The sequence below is a fragment of the Dromaius novaehollandiae genome, chromosome 2 (assembly GCF_036370855.1).
Source record: "Dromaius novaehollandiae isolate bDroNov1 chromosome 2, bDroNov1.hap1, whole genome shotgun sequence".
NCBI classification, from domain to species: Eukaryota; Metazoa; Chordata; class Aves; order Casuariiformes; family Dromaiidae; genus Dromaius; species Dromaius novaehollandiae.
In genome coordinates, this window is record NC_088099.1 from 40,385,660 (window position 1) to 40,405,664 (window position 20,005).

At 35.0% G+C, this 20,005-nt stretch overlaps 1 protein-coding gene across 2 annotated transcripts in view; it reads right to left on the reverse strand.

Moving 5' to 3' along the window:
- Positions 1-20,005, reverse strand: part of SP4 (Sp4 transcription factor) — a 25,367-nt gene continuing 5,362 nt past the window's right edge. For both annotated transcript variants that reach the window (XM_026105092.2, XM_026105094.2), the window contains exons 4-6: positions 5,117-5,348; positions 4,690-4,889; positions 1-3,556 (exon numbers count right to left, since the gene is read on the reverse strand). In XM_026105092.2, the coding sequence (XP_025960877.1) occupies positions 3,309-3,556; positions 4,690-4,889; positions 5,117-5,348 (680 nt within the window). In that variant the 3' untranslated portion in view covers positions 1-3,308. The remainder of the gene's footprint in view (positions 3,557-4,689; positions 4,890-5,116; positions 5,349-20,005) is intronic.

Sequence of the window (20,005 nt, forward strand, 5' to 3'; positions counted from 1 at the left end):
TTTTAAACTCAAGGGAATTTTAATAAGTTACTTGCAAAATGTTATTGCAGGCAACAACTTGTACATGATTTTAGTTCCAAACCCACCAAAAATTATACAAATCAGCATTGTAAAAGTGTCAAATTAATGCCTCACAGGCTTTGCTGGCAGAGTTAATTTCTAAATTCTACATGTGGGGAAATGTTACTTGTTCATTTTTTTCTTTTCCATTTTTTTAGAAAAATTTACAAGTGAAATATTACTACAAAACTTTTTTTTATAAGGAATTTTTGCAAAACATTTACATTTTTACCATCAACTATTTTTCTGTTTCAAAATCATTACGTAGATTTAATACCCTATGCTGCACATCAATTCTTGCGGGATGACAATTCAGTGACATGCATAAAAAAAACACCACAAGGCATTAAAATGAAGACTTAAATACAAATATTGTTGCAATAAAACAGTTATAAAATTGAAAAATAGGACCTAAACATCATGCTTACCTAACTTTGACAAATTAACTTTTTCTCCTAGATTACACACTTTTATTACTGCTCTCATGAAAGAATGTGATAAATAATGACTTAACACCAATCTCTAATGTAATCGGCAACACATACACAAACCTAACGAAAGAAAGCATATTTTAAGAAAAAAACTATTCTAACACTGGAGTTCTACCATGGTAAATACACTTTGCACTGATAATTACAATAAAGCAAAATTTTTAATGGTGGCAAAGGGAATGAACAGTGAAATGCCATTAAACAAGATACTACTGCACATCTGTGCCCTATTACTTACAACAGCTATATCCCACTGAGTCAAATAAAGGACATTGAAATTTACGATCCTTTTAAGACAGAAAAGTGGATTCAGAATGGTATGCAGAACAGACTGTCAAAATGTTTCTAATTCCAGTGGTAAAATGTGCACCTGCTAACACAAGTTAATGTAGTTTAGATGCTACGAAGCCAACCAGATTTAGATTCTGATACATCTATAATAGGGATTCTTTGCAGATTAAAAATGACTTCAGTTTCCCATCTGCATACATAAGTATGCATGAAAAAATTATATATGAAATGGTTGTGCAGAATGCTCATAACTTCGGTTTACAAAAATTGTTAACTTCTAGGAAACATGGTAATAATATTAGGAAAGCTTTTCTTTGCATAAAGAAATTTATAGCACTGATTGTGAAGCATAATGATAAAATATATATTTGATGTTTCATTTCCTATATAATAAAATTAACAGTTAATACTACCTAATGTTCATCTGTATTAAATGTAACATCTAATTGATTCTGATGTTTTAAATCCAGATACATCAGTTAAGAGTACTTTAAATAAAATATACAAAATAATGTACAAAACCCAACTAAAATTTAAAGACTCTGTTACAAGTCTACAAAAGCTTTAAGAAACTTGAAATTTATAACCACAGTGTAAAATTGTTTTTCTTTAATCTCAAAGCTTTTTATGTAAACTGAAAGTATAAAATACCTTCAGCTTAGTATTTTGCTACAAAGGGCTGGCCTAAAGTGTACACAGTGTAAACAATGATTGGTATTTCTCTTGCTTCAAAAATACACAAAACACCACAAGATTGATAAAGTATTCAGATGAGAAGTATATGTTTTGTGAGGGAATGCACAAGGTATCTGTTATGTGTCTCAAACCAACAGCTACCAAAAACATTCTTCCTTTTGTAATTTGCAGGAAAAAAACCTTATCCTTCTTGCACTGTACTTCCTTTAGTTACATCAAGAATGTTTTGGTGTATAATTAAAAAAAATGGTCATGAGAGTTATTACCAAATAACTACATTTGTAAGATTACGTTTATGCCTATGGGAATAATTCAAAATCCTGACTATGAAATATTTGGCCATCTTTCCTCCTTGTATGCACAAAATTTTTTACATACAAATGCACAGGGTTTTGTTGTTTTGTTTTTTCATTTCCTCTATATTCCTAGCAAACTGACACATCTGAAAATGTAACCAAACCTTTCAAATCAAAAGCTGTGTAACAGAGATAGCTATATTTCTCTTTCCCCAGTTTGTTTTGTGGTTGGAGGCTCAGTGTAAGATTTTATAGGTGACACATATTTATTACCAGCCCACATATTATCCTTGGAGAGAGAATAAAGACAGTAATATTTAGGGGAAAGGAGAGAAAACATTTTACTTACAATGCCTTTTTTGGTTAAAATGTGATAATTAATTCTTTTCTTTGGCTATTAAGTCAAAGCATAAAGAACTCAGCACATTAACCACAAAATAATAACTAGTATTTACAGGAAGAAGAAACTGGAGAATGAGCTACAACACTCATGGAGACAATTCTCTGATTAATGTCCATGAATTCTAACAAAATTAAAACAAATAACTCTTTAAGATTGAGTTTTTATGATTCATGTTACCTACAAGTTAGAAATGGACCACTGGTGTTTTAAAATATAATGAAATGAAATACCAAAAATTGACATACAAGTTGTCATATTCATTTTCATCCTACATAAAGATACCATTATTTTTGTAAAATCTTATGTTAATATCTTTCAACGGTTTAATCTTTCCTAGTGTATACACTATTTCTACATAACCTTAACTCTCCAAAGAAAGAGAGGGATTAGAACTCACTGATTGTCATTTATACACACTACTATAATGTAGTGGTCAAAATTATCTGAGGTCCACCTCAGATCCATTTTGCAGCACGTGTAGTCCAGCTGCTATTTGAATAATTCCAAATCTTGAGAAAAGACGGCCAAAATCGATTGACATGTTCTGTGGACTGAGCAAAAAACTAAAATCCTTCCATTATCACTCAATCTGTATTCAGTTTTGTTGTGCCTTAAGGTAAAAGGATGTTCCCATGAAAATATTACAAATCTGTATTAAAAACAAAGTACCTTCATGAAATGATATCATCCTCATCAAGGTTCACCCTGTTTTACATTGACATTATCTGATTTTTACAAACATATTAACATACAACGCTAAAATAGAAGGAAGAGTTCATTTAAAATCATTACATGATATACAGATATATAACTAAAAAAGTACAGTATGGAAATAATAATCCCCCATCTGTTTATCCAGTTCATCAATTTGCGCTGTTTGTATTTTTGAAATTTTTTTCTTGTTGCACCAGTGTACACTTCCCATGCTGACCCTCCAACCTGGAACACTTATAGAAGTCAAGACTGAAAACATGATTTCCTGCTCTGTCATCCACTTTACCAGCCCACTTCCATATCCTGAAAGGCATGTAAACTTAAGTGCAGCACTAGGCGTCTGTATAAACGTTCCTTTCAGAATTCCTCCATGTTTGTTGAAACATTAGGGGTTGCTGGGTTTGAATCTTGAGAAATGGCAGCAACAGTGACAATTCTTGGAGAACCAAGAACCTCAGTAACCGAAGAGTCCAGTTCTCCTGAGGTAACAATAGCAAGAGCTGTTCCACCACCCTTCTTGTTCTGGTGAGTTTTGACATGTTTTGAGAGATGGTCACTTCTCATAAACCTCTTAGAACATTCTGGGCACTCAAATCTCTTTTCACCTTTTTTAAAAGAAGAACAAAACCAAAATGTTACTGAAAGAGAGCATTAAATACTATTTTTGTTTGATCATTTGAATCTGACACTTCTCTATTCAATGTTTGAAGTGTCCTTTTGAAGACAATGTTTTCTCTATCCATTTGATTTCCAGTTCTGTTCTGTTCAGTCACAGGCTTTTGGCTCTTGTCAACACTCTTCATTCTTAAATTGCTTTCAACAAATATTTGCTATATGATTATCTGGTGGGTAGTTTGAATTTTAGGTCATTAGGTCACTTTAAGTGACTAATTTTAGATCATCATTTTCATAAACGTCATACCTGACAGTATAGGAGACATAAAGAGCCTAAAAGAATTATTTGATAGCATTAAAAAAAACAAACAAACAAACTTTATTTAGATCACAATGATGAGAAGGCAATTTAGAAACATGAATCTCAAAGCTCCATGAATCTGTCTCATGAGGATGTATGGGACAGAGGAGGAGATTTACCATACTAAAAAAACACTGTCAGTGTTCAAATGTCATTGGTGTGTAGGTTTCCTTCGAGTGCTATCCTCTGAGGCTGTGAGCTGGGGGGGAGGAGGAGGGAAGCCTTCTTGCGGCTAGAAGTATGAAAGATGAAACAATTTTCAGTTTCTGGAAGGTCCACCTTTCTAATCTGAACTATTATGAGAACTTGCTTTATTAACTGTCTCTTGAAACTTCATGAAACTTCCTAAGTAGACCAAACTGGATGTATAGACTAGGTTAAATTTCTTGAGGATTGAACTTGTCCAAGTGAGGAATCAGCTGCCTGGCTCACAGCCAACCTATATGCTCAAGAAAATATGTCGAATTAAGATTGGACACCACAGGACACTACAGTACATCAGCTATCTGTGATGAGAAGATCATCTCCTTCTAGCACAGATTCAAAAGAACTGTTTGAACAGGTCATTTTAATTATTTTATTTCACACTCACCTCGCACTGATAAAAAAGTTTAGATTTACTGCTTACTCTTTTTAAGTTACTTTATTAACATATATAGTTTTCAGAGATCCTAATGGGATCTTTTCTTTTATACAACTGTTAAACCATGGCCACTATGATTCAAACCTGCTGTATTATGTATACAAAGAGGGCTGACCAACCTGTGTGGGTTCTTCTATGTCTTTGCAACTCATCACTCCTTGTAAACCGCTTGCCACAAAAAATCCAGTTGCATACAAATGGCCTTTCACCAGTATGCCAACGCAGATGTGCCCGAAGATGAGATGTCTTGCCATAAACTTTTCCACATCCTTCAATATGACAGATATGTTGCTTCTTTTTTCCTGGCTCATTGCTGCCTCTGAAAAGATCAAATTTAAATAGATAAGTAATAATATTATAAAATATTATTAACCAACTTAGGAAAAATATTTCTATTAATTGAGAAAATTATAATCTCCTGTTGAAAAAGAAACATACAAGCATATTTGCTAAGAGGCAAGATTAAAAAGATGTAGGCAGTACAAAAAAATTTCATGCTCAAATTAGGCAAGCGGTAATAAATTGCCTAAATATTTATTGATTTACCTTCCTTCTCCCTCTCTACAGTTAGGACATGAGCAGGCAACTCTTCTCAGTCTCTTGCCAGGTTGCACTTCCTGGTCAGAAGCTTGTTGAGCTTGTTGCAGCTGCACTTGTGTTATCTGATCAGGACTAACAGCACCAATTGCTGCATTAGCAATGCCACCTACTGCTACAGTTACAGGGGCTATTGTGGCTTGCTGTACTTTTACTCCTCCATCTTGTCCTTGCTGTTGACCTGTAAAATAAGAATATCTTTGTACGTTTTATTGGTCATTTAATAAGTACATTGCACAAATAAACTCTATGTATTTTATGGAACAAAAATCCACTGAAATTAAGGTAAACTATAAAACAAATATTGCATCCAGCCAGCCATTTCACCGTTTTTCCTGAAGCACTGCCAGAAGACTTACCTGCTAGCTTAGGTAGTCCTGTTTAATGTCATGTGTTATTAAAACAGTACAAGACAGCAAAATAGTGAGTGATATTAGAAAATGTGAACTAATTTAACAGGCACTTTCTTTTTCTCAAAAGCTGAGATAAATTAGAAAACATTAAAATACTACATAGAAATATTATTAAATCTATTTCCAGTTAATATCTCTATAATAACCTTGGAAAACATAGGTACATTCAGAAAACTAGCATTAGTTCATTTTAAAAGTTGTTATATGGTGCATACAGAACTGTCACTTCTACAATATCTGTGATACCTGTAAGTACTGAATCAACACAGAGCCTAACATGGATACACTTTATTTACATTAGACAAGATTCTCTGTTAATGAGGTCTTTCCGGACTGCGTGGCTGGTGTTCCAGTGTGACGTCATAAAAATAGGAAAGGGGCAAAGCAACAAACTACCCGTTAATCTATCAGTACTTATAGCCTGGGACCCTGAAAAGTTGGAACAGAGGGGCTACACAATTCACTCTAACAACCTCCAAAAAGGACTACGTTTGTCATAAGGCAAATAATTCTTTTTCTTTAACTAAATGTCAGTACAGATCTCTCAGTAAGTGACTTGATAAAAAATCTCTAGAGAGATCTCACTCTAGAGAGTGAGAATGGGGATTCAAACAGATAGTACTACTGACTTTTTGAACCCAGAATTTCTGGGTTTTTTGAACCCAGTCCTTCTTGCCTTGTTACAGTCTTAGCATCTAGCAAAGGGCAAAAATCAGTATGTTTTTGAAACAGGAGGACAGGTCACGGGTGTTCTGGTAAAATGCTTTAACGTCTGAAAGGAACACCTCAACTAATCAGCTGACAATAAATGTAAACACAATGAAAAAACAGAGCTTCTAGGATGAAATTCTTCAGGTTGCTAACATTCCTGTAACATCCACAAAGAAAAGGACTAAATTTGAACAAGCTAGCATACCAGAGCTTTGAAGAGTGAGAATAGCTTTTCTGTTTATTTTTGCAGAAAGGAGTATGGTTTTACTGAATCAAATTGACTTGATGCATTAAGGATTCAATTTCATTGTGTAATTTCATGATCTCATTGGCTTTTTTGATCAAAACAAATTAGAAAGACTGTCTTGATATTAAAATGAAATAGAGTATTCCAATACAGGTAAGTACAGTTTCTTGAGCAGCAGGGTAATAGTACGTTTGCTTTCCTAAATAAGTTAGTACTATAGGTTTTGAGAAAACAATCTGACACAGAGACATGACTGGCACTTGGAATCTGTAACACTGAATGCTAGTCCTGTCAGCAACAGGCACAATAAATTAAGAAGCTGCCATTTTCAAAAATTCAGTGGTTACACACAAATGGGAAAGAAGGGGAAATACTATTCTATTTATTGATAGAGTGCATTTACCAACACGGAGTGCCTCAGAATAGACCAAAATATTCTATATGCCCCGTCTGACAGTCCTCAGTATTGAAGCATTAATTTAAAAGCAAGAAATTACTTGGAGGTAACATGATTCAGAGCGATTCAAATGGGTACTCCAACTTACTTCTCAGGCATCTGTAAAAGAAGTCATCAGTGGGGATAAGAATGAGAACACCCCTTCTGAAGTCTAATTTGCCTAGCTACCAAGTAAGTTTATATATGACACAGTGCAGAATAATGATTACTTTATTCACACAATTGCTGAGGAACTACAGGTGCTTGGACAGACTAACTTGGATATAGTGCCATGACAATGACTATAGATTAACCTAACAAACATCTGCACAAACAAGCAAATAGGTTAAGACTAAAAAAGCATGACATATAGAGAACCTCCCAAAGGGACTAGGCTGTCTCCCGACAGGCCAGCATTGGCTATGAGATAAGAAATAATTAATCTATGTTGTACCTAGGTCAGTACCAGGTTATCTTCGACAAAAAAACTGACTGAATTTTCCCAATTCTTTCTCTTTGCTTCAGCCTGGAACTTGCACCTGATCTTCCTAGATATGAATAAACACGCATTCCTTGTTTTCTTAAGAGCACAACTATCGACAGATACTGAGTCCTTTTGATGCTCTGAAAACAACAAGGGCAAACCCAGAAGTGATAATGATTGAATCCCACTTGCTATTGGACAGCTAGATAGTAATACCAGAGATTAAAAAAAAAATCTAAAAGAAGCCTAGAATTTGCAGCAGAGGAACAACAGAAGAATTACAAACTTAATCTTGAGTGTAGAGCAAAATCTTTCTTTTTCAGAAAGAAAGAATACTGGAAATAAACTTCTTTCCCATGTTTTCAAGAGACCTCTCCAAAGCAAAAGACACTCATGCAAATAATCCTTGAGGGAAATGATGATAGAGTATGGACAACATTGGGGCATATATACAGACAGTAACATCTAGCACTTGAGTCCAGTAGCAGCAGAACAGGACACAAGCTTCCAAAGAAAATGTTAGTCCAGGGCAATTTCCTGTCAGGCTGTTAAAGCTGCTGAATTAGTGACCAAGTATAATGAATAGCCAGAGTCAAAGGTGGCTGTTTTCTGGGTTTTTTTTGTTTTTTTTTTGTTTTTTTTTTTTGCTATCTTAAACTCATCTTAACATGATATTGTTTTTACTTATGCTGAAACCAGCTTAGTTTTTGCTTAGCCAAAGGTAAATAAATTCAGAAGAAGAACTTGCTCAGCTTGGAGTACTTCACGGAGTATAAAGTGCTATCAGCCCTCTTATTAAGCAGACTCAGAATGCAAACTGCTTTAAATCACAGGGCCAGCACTATAAATGAAGACAGTCCATGAACGGTCATTATCACTACAAAAGCTAAAGGTATATCAGCTATTATGGCCACACCTACTGCAGTCTCTGACACTATTTCACCAATAGTCAGGTTTTCAGGTACATTAAGAGTTATCCTTTGTCATCAAAAAGGATGTTAGACAGATGACTCTATCCATGTCAGAGAGTCTTGTCTGGCCAAAAAAGTCCTGGCACCTAATCATTCTACAGTCAGAACACAGCTGAGTAGCATCACTCTCTCTCAAATTTATTTTCCCTGAATTTTCTTTAATTAAAATTTCAATGTAACTTTTTCCAGACTGAGATTTTTCAAGCAAGATATGAATTGATGCACTTACAACCCTTTTCATACTCTACTGCTAATGTTACAGTGGCAAACATCTGTCACGTAACTCTAGCTGGATCTAGCCAGCTCTCATTTATAGAGAGGCCTGTTCAGTATTTCTGAGAGTTGCACACATTGTGCTGATTAGATAGGGCTTAGAGACCAAAACTTGATTCATGAGATAACCAACCACAAGACTCTTCTGATACTTCTTCCGAATATCCAGTACCACTGCTGACACATACTTTATATCCAGCCTGTGGTTTCCTCAATCTTTGTCATTTGTTCTCTAATGAATACTTGTATGGTCCACATGAGGACCACTGTGGAGTGTAACATACATACTATTGAGCTACAACTTTAATCTATTTATTAAATGTGATATAGTGATATATTTGAGTAGGAACACTTCACAGTAAATGTAAAGGTGACAGTAAAATACAAAAGACAGAAAATGCCAAGAGTAAGGTTGCTCAGGCAATTATAGTCTCCATATGGTTTCAGTTAAACAGTAATTAAATGCATGCTCTTTGGATGGCATTAACAAAGTTATTACACTTTCTAATGTGAATGTTGCCTTTCTTCTTTAAATTAAGTTTGCAGAGCTGTTGATTATTTTAAACTCCCCTTCCCTTCAATTCCAGTTACTAAAATTGGGGCAGAAAACTCAAACTCTCAAAATATCACGCAAATAGCATTATTCAAAGATCCAGGTAACAATATTCACTAAACAAACCTGTACTTTTTGAGGTAAAGGAATAACTGTAGGAAGCAGATATGATAGCTATGTAAGCCTTTGGGAAAGAATATTTATTAGAAAACACTCAAATGTTCTATATTAAAATTTCTGGACTTAATTTTTGTTATGGATGCCTGAAACAGCATCCTAACAAGCTGGCACGCTAAGAGCACACAGGATAAAAAGAAACGTACCTATCTTCCTTCAAAGTTGTTAAATATGAAATTTTTTATCCTTGTTGTTTGAGAGTAAAATGAGTATATTTGAGGCTTGTTTAAAGGAAGAAAGATCAGTGAGTTTTCATGAAACAACCAACAGAACAGGCCCTGATCTAAATCTTATAGTGAGCCCACTATATTCTTGATTTGCATCACTTTGGGGGGATTTTTTTTTTAAATAGTATACTAGGATTTACTAAGGACCAGTAAAGGCTTTTGCCTTTATACCATTTAAATATATTAAGGAAAGATGAAAGGATACACAGCATTTAAAAAAATTACTGAAAATTAAGGCCACTTAGACTGTAAGATTAAGCAAAGCACAGGAATGAATCTTCATCTTGCTAACAGGATAAACTGAGTTTCAAGTGCCTTAATCAGAAAAAAAGGAAAGAGGGCAAGTACTAGCACTGTTTAGCTAAAGAGAGGAGTACTGAATTAAAACTTTTGTAGTAAGAGCTGCACCAAAGGCAGCAGCCGTCCAAAGACACGGAGTTTTATTTTGCATATGATGACTCAACACTACTTCTATTTGATAAGTTGAGACTCCGCTTTCCCTCAAGCTAGACCAAAACTATTACAGTACAGTACAAACTACAGAACAGTGCCAGAGCTTATCAGCCTTGGTGGCCAGATCAGATGGGCTAAAGCTTGCTGAATATGCTGCTGCTGTTTTTCCTATTATCCTAATGAAAAAAATATTCTTCACAAATTGGCAACTAATGGTGGATGTAGATGAGGCACTTTGTTATTTCTTAAATCAAGTTTAATAAAGAAAAGATACTGAGGTGTTACTTAACTGTTGACATGAGTTTTTAGGCAGTTTACAGTATTTCAGGTAATTTCTAAAAATTTATATAAAGGGGGATTTTTCCATAGAGATGATGTACATGCAAATTAGCTCTTCCTTTAAAAAGCAAGCAAAACAAACCCTGCTAAGTCTTAAAACAGGTAGTTGAGATAATGCTATTCATAAAGCAGCAGAATAATCTACTATCAGTTTACAGACAGAGGGGAAAAAAGACCTTTTAAAAAATACACCGTATGAGTTGTTGCTAAGGTCATAAAAATACCATTTAAAGCCTTCCTGAAATTCTGCTTCAAGCATGAAATCACTTAACATTACTTCTTCCTGATAAACTCAAAACCACAAGACTTGATATCACTATACTTCACCATCCATAATCAAGCTTTTCAGTAACAAGAACTCTCGTGTTTCAACACAGCAAATTTCAGAAATAGGTCTAAACAGATCACTACCTGAAGGATGAAAGAGTCAAGGTCACATTTCATTTATGTTATTACACAGGAGTTGTCAAAGTAGTCACTGCACATTTACACCTGCTTTTAGAAGACAGTTTCTCTTAAATTCCCATGATTTCTTTTTAATAGCGGTTTCTTGAAATCATGAAACATTCTCCCCCTAACAAAATCATCACTGAACTTGTAAAAAATTGAAGTTTATTACACATACTGTCAGGTTACAATTTTAAGTTACAACAAAAGGTTAATGCACAAAATAACACTGATGGCAATTACTCCATTTTATTTTCACTTCTGTCTAAAACTTCACCCTTTTTTGGGGGGAGTAATTATTGCATGTTTTCCTGTGGACAAATAAAACAACGAGGCAACTAGACATGGTACTTAATTTAAGTGCAGTAAGACTTTCACTATCTGCAATATTAAAAAAAAGACAGACTTTTATTCTGTTTACAATTGAATAATTACAAATAAGACATTTTTAAAGCTTCTCAAATAGAAGACCTACATGATTTTAGTCAGTAATCTTTCCCACTGAAACAGTCAAGTAAATGCATAACTCATTACCACAAATCCAATTTATCAAGATACAGGATTGTATATCCTTTGCTATTCAGGACTGTTTACTTCACTTTCCAATTTTGTGTCAAAACTTCATCTTAACAGTTAGTATTCCTGTATATAAGAATCTGTAACTCATTCATGCAATAAAAATTAGCTTTTTCAAGCACTTCCTATGGAGCCAGATATTTAAAAATAAAAACAAATTTTAGGCTTCAAAGCAAATTTGAAAAATAACAGCTCCCATAACTACATAAGATGATTAAAAAAGCTGATGTGTGTTACCCAATTAGAATCTTCCTATACAGTGACTGAAAACTTAAGACCATGGTTATTAGGCGTGGCCATCCACCATAAGCCAAATCAAGTTTCCTTTTACTACACAGTGGACAAGCATTCCTATCACACTGTTCTTGGTTGACCTTAAGTAGTAAGCATGAAAAACTGCTCTTTGAATCAAGCAAAGCAGGAAGGACCATAACTTTGAAGATTCAGAGGGCTCACGGGAGTTCAAGCTTTAGAAAATGGATCTTGGAAAGAAGAGAAATGTAAGAAGGCAGTTCTAGTTTCTGGCACTCATTCCCAAAGAAAATTTTGTAGATAAGCAATCTAGAAAAAAGATGGCAGCATTATCAACAGAGAGGTATTCCACTACTGTATGCCTTATTGCGAAAGCTGACGTACAGTTAAAAAAAAGAAAAAAAGTACCTAGAGCTAGGGTAGTTAATGTTACAAAAGTGTTTGTGTAGCTGTATATTCCAAAAATGAAAGAGAAGGTCATGACTGACATCCATAATTCAATGTATATACTACTGCAGGACAACTAAAGTAAAGCTTATGACAGCCTGCAGAGCTCCAAAGCTTTGGAGCTAATGCAACAACTCACAGATTCAACAACTTACTGATGCAAAGCAGGGGGCCAGGGGGAGAAGGTAGTCTCAAATCTCCTTTACCCTCCACACCCCAACTGCATTCAGCTTGCAAACATCCTTTCCAGATACTCTTTTTCTGTAATAAAATAGAAATAGTCTATTTTGATTAAGATTAGTCAAGATTTCAAAGTTAAAGAAAAGGGCTGTGGTAATAGTTCAGACAGTCAGAGATAATTTCTTTCAACATCAGCTACTAGAAATAAGATTACATGATGAAGAAAAATGAAAATCACATTTTACAATTAAATATATGAAGACAAAAGTGAGCTGCATAATTTATGCAGAAGCCATAATGTAATTTGGTATTACATCAAATGATATGCAGATAATTCTGCCTTCTCTTCTGCCCTGAAGTAGCAGTTTATAAAAATACCGAGAAATGATAAGTTACAGAAAAGGAATCCCCCAGAACAGAACCTGCTCTGTGGTCATTTCAAGGGACCTGCATATTCTTCAGGAGAGAATGGTTTGGAGTACAGAAAGAACTGGATGAGCCCAACTACAATACAAAGTTTGGGTTGTCTCAGCACATAATGTACTGGTGCTACTGTAAGCAAAAAGAGTTTCTCATATAAACAACTGCAGCATTAGCTAGACAGCTCTGTCTTTCCTACCATTACAGGTTTTGACAAAATTTGTAGGAACTTGAATCTTCTTCCCCAGGAGCTTGCTTTCTATGTCAAATGGGCCAATGCATTCAAAAATTACTGATTATCATGATTAACTAAGCTTAATTTCTGTGAAAAATGCCACTTAAAAGCTGGATGTCTAAAGCAGTAATCGATAAGGTTTTTGAGGGTTTAAGAACTTTAAAAATGTTATTCCTTTTGTGTAAGATTCTTACCAACAAGACAAATATAAAACACACCCAAGTTTTATGAAGATATTTTAATAGCTTTCAAAAATGGAAGGCTTTACCCAGGTGCTTTAGGACAACATGAAGTCACTTCAGTATTTTCAGATAGAAAAGTAATTTTTCCAGATTGTAGCATTTTTCATTTGACTGAAAGCCAATTCTCTGTGTTACTTTATTAAACACAGCAAAGAGCTAACACAAACACAATATAAGAAATGCTATAAGTAAACAATGCAAAATCAACTATGGAACTGCATTTTCACAAAATTTAGTCTTGCACAATCAAGTAGAGGTTTCAATCAAAACCAGACAACACTCCTGGTTGCTCCAGGTGGTTTGCTGCTATTTTAATAGGGTTCAATTGGAGGAAAAAAAAATAGTCTATTTATTAGGTATTCTAAAGAATGTACTGTCCACTGATCCAATGAGTCAGAGAAATTAACTCATTACACTACTGCTAAGGCAAGAGAACTTCTTTTAAAAGTGATTTTTATCTTTGCTGAAGAAGTCAAAGAGTAAAGAATATTCTGGTTAAGTCTTCAAGAAAACTTCTCTGCAGACAAAAGCGTGCAGTTCTGTGCTGTGGAATGTCACATTCACTACTAGTTTCTATGCAATGTACATAAAGAAAGTGTGTTTTTTGTTTGTTTTCACTGAAAACAGCCCTTTTCCTCCCAACTCTCAGCTTATTCTATAGCTTACAGGCACAACAGAACTTGGCCAAGTTCTTTATTCCTGCTCTACTTCAGGGAACTAAACTTGTTGACTGCTAGTTTCTACAGCCTAAATGGAGGAGCACAATACCTGACAACCTGTAACAATCAAAAAATGCACCCATCTTAAATGCTTCTGCCATAGGTAAGCTAAAAGGCTGATTTCAGAGATTTAAGTAGTCTGTTTTTCAGCATTTTAGTTCAATGCCTGCATAAGTCAATTACCATGGAAATAGTAATAGCCTAATCTTGAAAGGACAGAAGGCGGTTGACGGGAAATACATGCTAAGTTTTCAGTACTCTTTTTTTTATTATTATTATTACAGTTTAGCTGCTTTATGTACTATTTTATACTTCCAAGCTTATGCTTGACTAGAGTGCTCATAAATATTCTTTAAGTAAACATTTCAGCTATATGAAATGTTACCTTTATAGCGATCAAGATAAAAATAAATACGCCTCTATGCACAAGAGGGATTCATAGACAGGTATGTAGACATGGAGAATAGAAAACACTTAACAGAATGGAAGAGAGAACCTTAAAACTAGGTTAAGTTGTATAGTATTTGATAAATTTGTTCAGAATCTAAAAGCTTCTAGCAAGAGGGTGATTCAAATTGTTCTCAGGAAAGACAAGATTCATAAAACAGTTTTAAAGATATTTTACAGTAAGACTAAATATGAGATAGTCTTGGATTTATCACAGCCTATGGGTAGACAGGCTAACCAATATCAACAACTAATTTATTAAAGCTGTAACAACTGTTATGCCTTGTTGCAGCCTTTATCAGACAAGCACCAACCAAGCTACATATTACAGAATGACAGAAGAAGGGCCATGTAAGCATCTAAGACCCAAACCCTTAGAAGTTGTGCCAACTTTCTGTAACACCACTACCCCTTAAAATGACATGCTTGATCTTACCTGCTCTTCCTTTCTCATACAGAACATAACCTAAAAAGCCTGATATTTACTCAAAGCTACTTCCTGATGACCAAAGAAACAAGACAAGCAAGACCCATACTGCTTAGACTTCAGTATTTTGCTCAAGGGAAAAGTGATCACGTCATTACTTGAAAGCATCCTATATCTAAGGAAAGGCAGATTTGTACTTCAAGTGTTGTATAAGTACCTATCATGTATTCCAAGTATTTTGGCATAAAGATATTAACTGATGTTTACAACAATATGATACTGGTTTGCAAGTCTATTAAGACTAACTATACATACTGGGATAACATGGTTATCGATGACCAGCTTATTGAGGTGTATGACTGTTCACCAGTGTCAGTAAGTATTAAGGATCACTCCAAACACTATTCTTAAGAAATATCATGTACAGAAATCCATTTAACTATACTCCAAACTAATGTAAGCATGCATGGAGATGCTAAATTTCCCAAGAGACTGAGGATGTCCAGAACTATGGTTCTGGTGAAAGTTTCGTATGGCTAGAGCAAAATATTCTTTAGAAAAATACAGTTCCTATGCGGTCTTGACTATTTCCAAGAGCTGTGTGTGATACAGCATATGAATAAGACAACTTTTATTAACTAAATATATTTAAAATCACTGATCACTGGAAAGTTTAGTTGTTTTTCAGCCATAATAATACTGCTTATACTTGAAATTAGTGTTCCCCTTAGAACCTCATGTCCAAAAAAAGTAGTAGTAGTAACAGGCTGATGAAGATGTGCAGTATCATTCAAATAAGCATTTTCTTCCTTGACACATTTTCTGAACAAGAAAATTTAGTCAATTCATTTTCCATTCTGTATGCTCCTATTTCTGAGGATAAAGATTGAAAGGAAGGGCAGAAATTAATATTCTCAGAGTAAGCACCTGTACTGTTGACATTTTTAATTTTATTTTTTTTAAAACAAGACCACATACTCTAATTGTGAAATAGTTTTACTAATGCTTTTCTTTGACGACCTTAAGAACTTGCACCTATTTCTTGACGTTACTAGCAGAGGAACTGTTCTTTAGAAGCCTGTTTCACTGTAATTATGAGCAAAGGTACTACTTAAAATACTTCCCCTCCCCACTTTATCCAGAAGTAATGAAGTCATGTCTTGCTACTCACAGGTCAGGCAGCAAAGGCTTGTTTTACAGAGGTGTATCATGATGTTATTCTCCACAGACAATTTAGTTTAACAAATAGATTGTTGTTTCCATATGCATCAGGTTAGAAACAGCATACTGATAAATTATTTTTAAGTTACCATCACCTAGTCAAATATCATCATGGTTTGTTGATATACTGTTTCTGCCACTATTCTAAATTTCAGTTTAAGAAAACCCTACAACCAAAGCAATCTTGTTATTAGAAGATTAAATGCTTCTCCTGTAATTATTCTGAGGCATTTGAAAAGAATGCAAGTGCTATAATATCTAGAACATTGTGGTTCTGCAACAATCCTCAGCTCAAGGCAACCTGAGAACAGTTGTAAATGACCTTTCGTGACTTTGGAAAAAAGTATGCTACTTCCATATTCTTCCCAACTGCTTTTCAAACACTCACAATAGAACACTGTCTAGAATGCCAAGTAACATACTAGGATGCAAAAATTAAAGAAAGCCTTCTGCATTTGTTTCTCCTGTTTTTCTAGAAAAGAATTCCATTCTTTGTAACCATCTCTTTACTGCAGATTCCATAGCTTGCAGCTTCTATTTCTTTCAAGATATTTGCCACAGTTTGCTTGCCAATGAACATCCAGGGGAACAGTGGATGTTCTTCAAAACATCATGCAACCACCCATTAGCTCCTCCGACTTTCACAATTAACATTTGTATTTGCGCATTTGTTTGTACAGACTGTAGCTATTTTAAACCCTTTTCACCTCATCGCCACCTAAAGGCTCCCCTGCTTGCTTAGCTACAAAACCATTGAGATTTGAGTCTACCCATACTCAACATGAGCAAGCAGGAGACTAACATGAAAACCTATTTTTCTCATGCAGTGATGCAAGTCTAATAGTCTAGGACTTCAAGCTAAATACCCCCCCCCCCAATATCTAGTATATATGATACAGCTATAGAAGTTCATGGGTGGTACAAGGATGAAACAGATCTTTAATTCTTGTGTTATGAGAAATTAAAAGAACATCAGATAAAAAATATGTCTTATACAACAATTAAGGCACTGAATTTATTGCCAGCAAGTGCTGAAAATGTCAAAAATTTACATGGGCTCAAAAAAGACAAATTCATATAAGAAAAAAATCCTTTAAATATAAAAATGACCACTTCTGGCTCATGAAGACTTGAGCTGCAGATCACTGAAGGGTGGAACAGTATCTGAGAAAGCAGATTATTCTTGCACGCATTGCACACATTGCTTGTGGTCAGCATCAAACACTGTCAAAGACTAAATATTTAGTTAGAAACATCTTTGAATCTTCCATTCCTGAATTACACACATTTCATCTCTTATTTATCATTTTATTCATGTTTGAAACCATTTTACCAAAATCTTTAACACCCCTCAAGAAGTCTGTTTGGATATTCCAGTCATGCTGGTTGAATGTCTTCAGCCTTTGAACAGTAAGTCACAGAATTGGTGATTCTCACAAAAGAGGACTCAATAAGCAAAGAAAGGGAAGAGAAAGCCTGGAGGACAGGCAGAAGGTGGATGCAGGCAAGTGAGAAAAATACATAAGGAAGCAGGAGACCTGGAGGTACTAGCAAACTGCATAACTAATTGTAGTGCAGTGGAAGCAGCTGGTAGAAGAAAAAGGGAAAAAGTCATAGTTACTCATGTTACTGCAGATTGGGAAACAGAAGTAGGGTAAGTTGCATTGCTTTTTTTAAAGTGCCCCAGTGAGAAGACTTGATATTGGACTTCATTGTCATTAACAACTGGTTTAAAGTCCAAAGCATATTCCTGCAAAAGACTCTCACGCCTGCAAACTCTCTAGTTCCAGTATTGTCAGGCCAAACATTTTTCCACTTAGCAGAAGTTCTTCTTCCATGTTATTTTGGCAGATGAACTCAAGATTTTCCCTATAATTCAGGCCATGCCACCATCCATTTTAAAGTGGTTTGAACTTGAGTTGAGAGGTGGTGGAACCCATGACAAGAAACTAACAAGACACCACCTCTACCATTAAGAGAGGTCCAGTGTATTCCAACCGCAAGCAAAACATTGAATGAGTTCAGAAAAACTTGTTACTTCTTCTGTAGGCCCCAACTTAAACTACACAGGCAGAACACAACTTTTACATGCAAACTGATACACTTAAGCATTTCATTAACAGTTTACTAGTCCATTTTATTTAACCCTGCATTTATCAGCATCCAATGTTCATATTCCATGCTATTCCTAGAACAAATATATTTCAAGCTCAATGTGTTGAGAGCCAAAGGAACCTAGCCCACAAAAGGGAAACGGTTTTATGAACCATGCTTTTTCAGCACCATACCAGTTTTAAAACAAGCTCCTTCCATGCAGTCACTTATGTTGTCAAGTAAACACATCCAGATAAATAAAAAGGCCTGAAAATAAACTTTAAGTAAAGGTTACCTTATTTTAAGGGGTGGGGGGGAATCCTTTGACCGTGACTACACAGCTATTACAGCAGAAGCCTTAAAAAGTCAAGAGAGCTGTAACTGTGTATTGTTTACTTGCACCAAACTTATATAGGGTAAACTCAGGAAGCCAACATGTATTTTGTTTCAGATTAGCATTAAAGACTATCCTGTTTCCAGAAAATGAGGTATAAAACCCCTACAATTCCTGTAGCACTGATGAAATGCTACTTACATTACACAAAACTTGCTCAAAGGAAGATGGCTATAACAGAACTGATCTCATAGCAAGCCAGATATTTGCAGATATCTACATGTTCAAGTGAACACTGTTGCTTTTATTTAATACATAGATTGATTAGCTCAGAATTAAATCATTATTTAAAGGTTTTTCTTTTTTTTAAGGCTCAGATACTTAATTTCTATCTCCTCATCCAGCTTTCTTCTGTGCCTTCAATTATTCCTTTGACTGATGCTTTGTAGGTCTTTTACTTCTACAAAATTTCCTCTACATCACTGATGTTGAATGAATCCTCACTTAGGCCAGAAAGTGAAACAATATGAGAACTTCTCTGCTTTTGTCTTGCTTTTGCCCACATATAACATACAATTACAGATGTGATACTCACCAAAAGCAACACATCTGAACTTTCCATTAACAAAAACAAAATCCACAAAACCCACATACCTTATTCACCTTGCTTGGTTTACAGCAGAGCCTATATACCTTGAGATCAGAGTCTCAGAACAAAGGTTATAAAGCCAAAAATATTTACTTGAATGTTTTAATATTTTTCTTCTAATGTGAAATAGTCTCTTCCAGAATTTAGAATCTTCTTGACGAGATCATTAATGCCTAAAGAAGCTTTCCTAACATAGTTCTATAGCTTAACATTTCCCTAAAAATTTTAAGCTAAAGAGTTGCGTTATTTACTGTTAGTTTAGAATCTTGTTGCTTTACTGTTTCTTTTACTGTATTTTTCTTCTCTTTTCAGTACCCAAGTTACTCTTTTGTAATAATAACTAGGAAAACTAATATTCATATAACATAAATACCACAGAAACAAAAGAAGAGTTATTTCAGACAAATATCCCCCACTCCTTCTCCCCCCCGAACCTTTGGTGGCTTGATTGTTTGGGTTTGCTTGCAGGAGAAGAAAGCTCTCCTAACAGAGCCAGAATACCTGAGCTGACACATGAATTGAGTCTTTCAGCCAGTCTGTTCTCTGACACTTTCTGGACATCCTGCATATGGCTTATTTCTAACACCTGCTCTTACTGCTCACTTGTAACAAATGATCCACTTCTGGAGACTTCAATTCATGTACAAAAGAATTCACATTGACAGACTCAGGTACTGCAGAGGAAGAATAGAAACACCAGTCTGCAGATGTTGAGATAAGTGTGTAGTCAATTTTCTTAAGTTCCTTGTAAAGATAATAGCAAAAGCTATTTCAAATTGAAAATGCTCAACCTGAGGAAGTTAATAGCCATGATCAAGACAGCTTATTCCTTATAACTGGTAAGCAAACTTTAGTTTTTAGCAT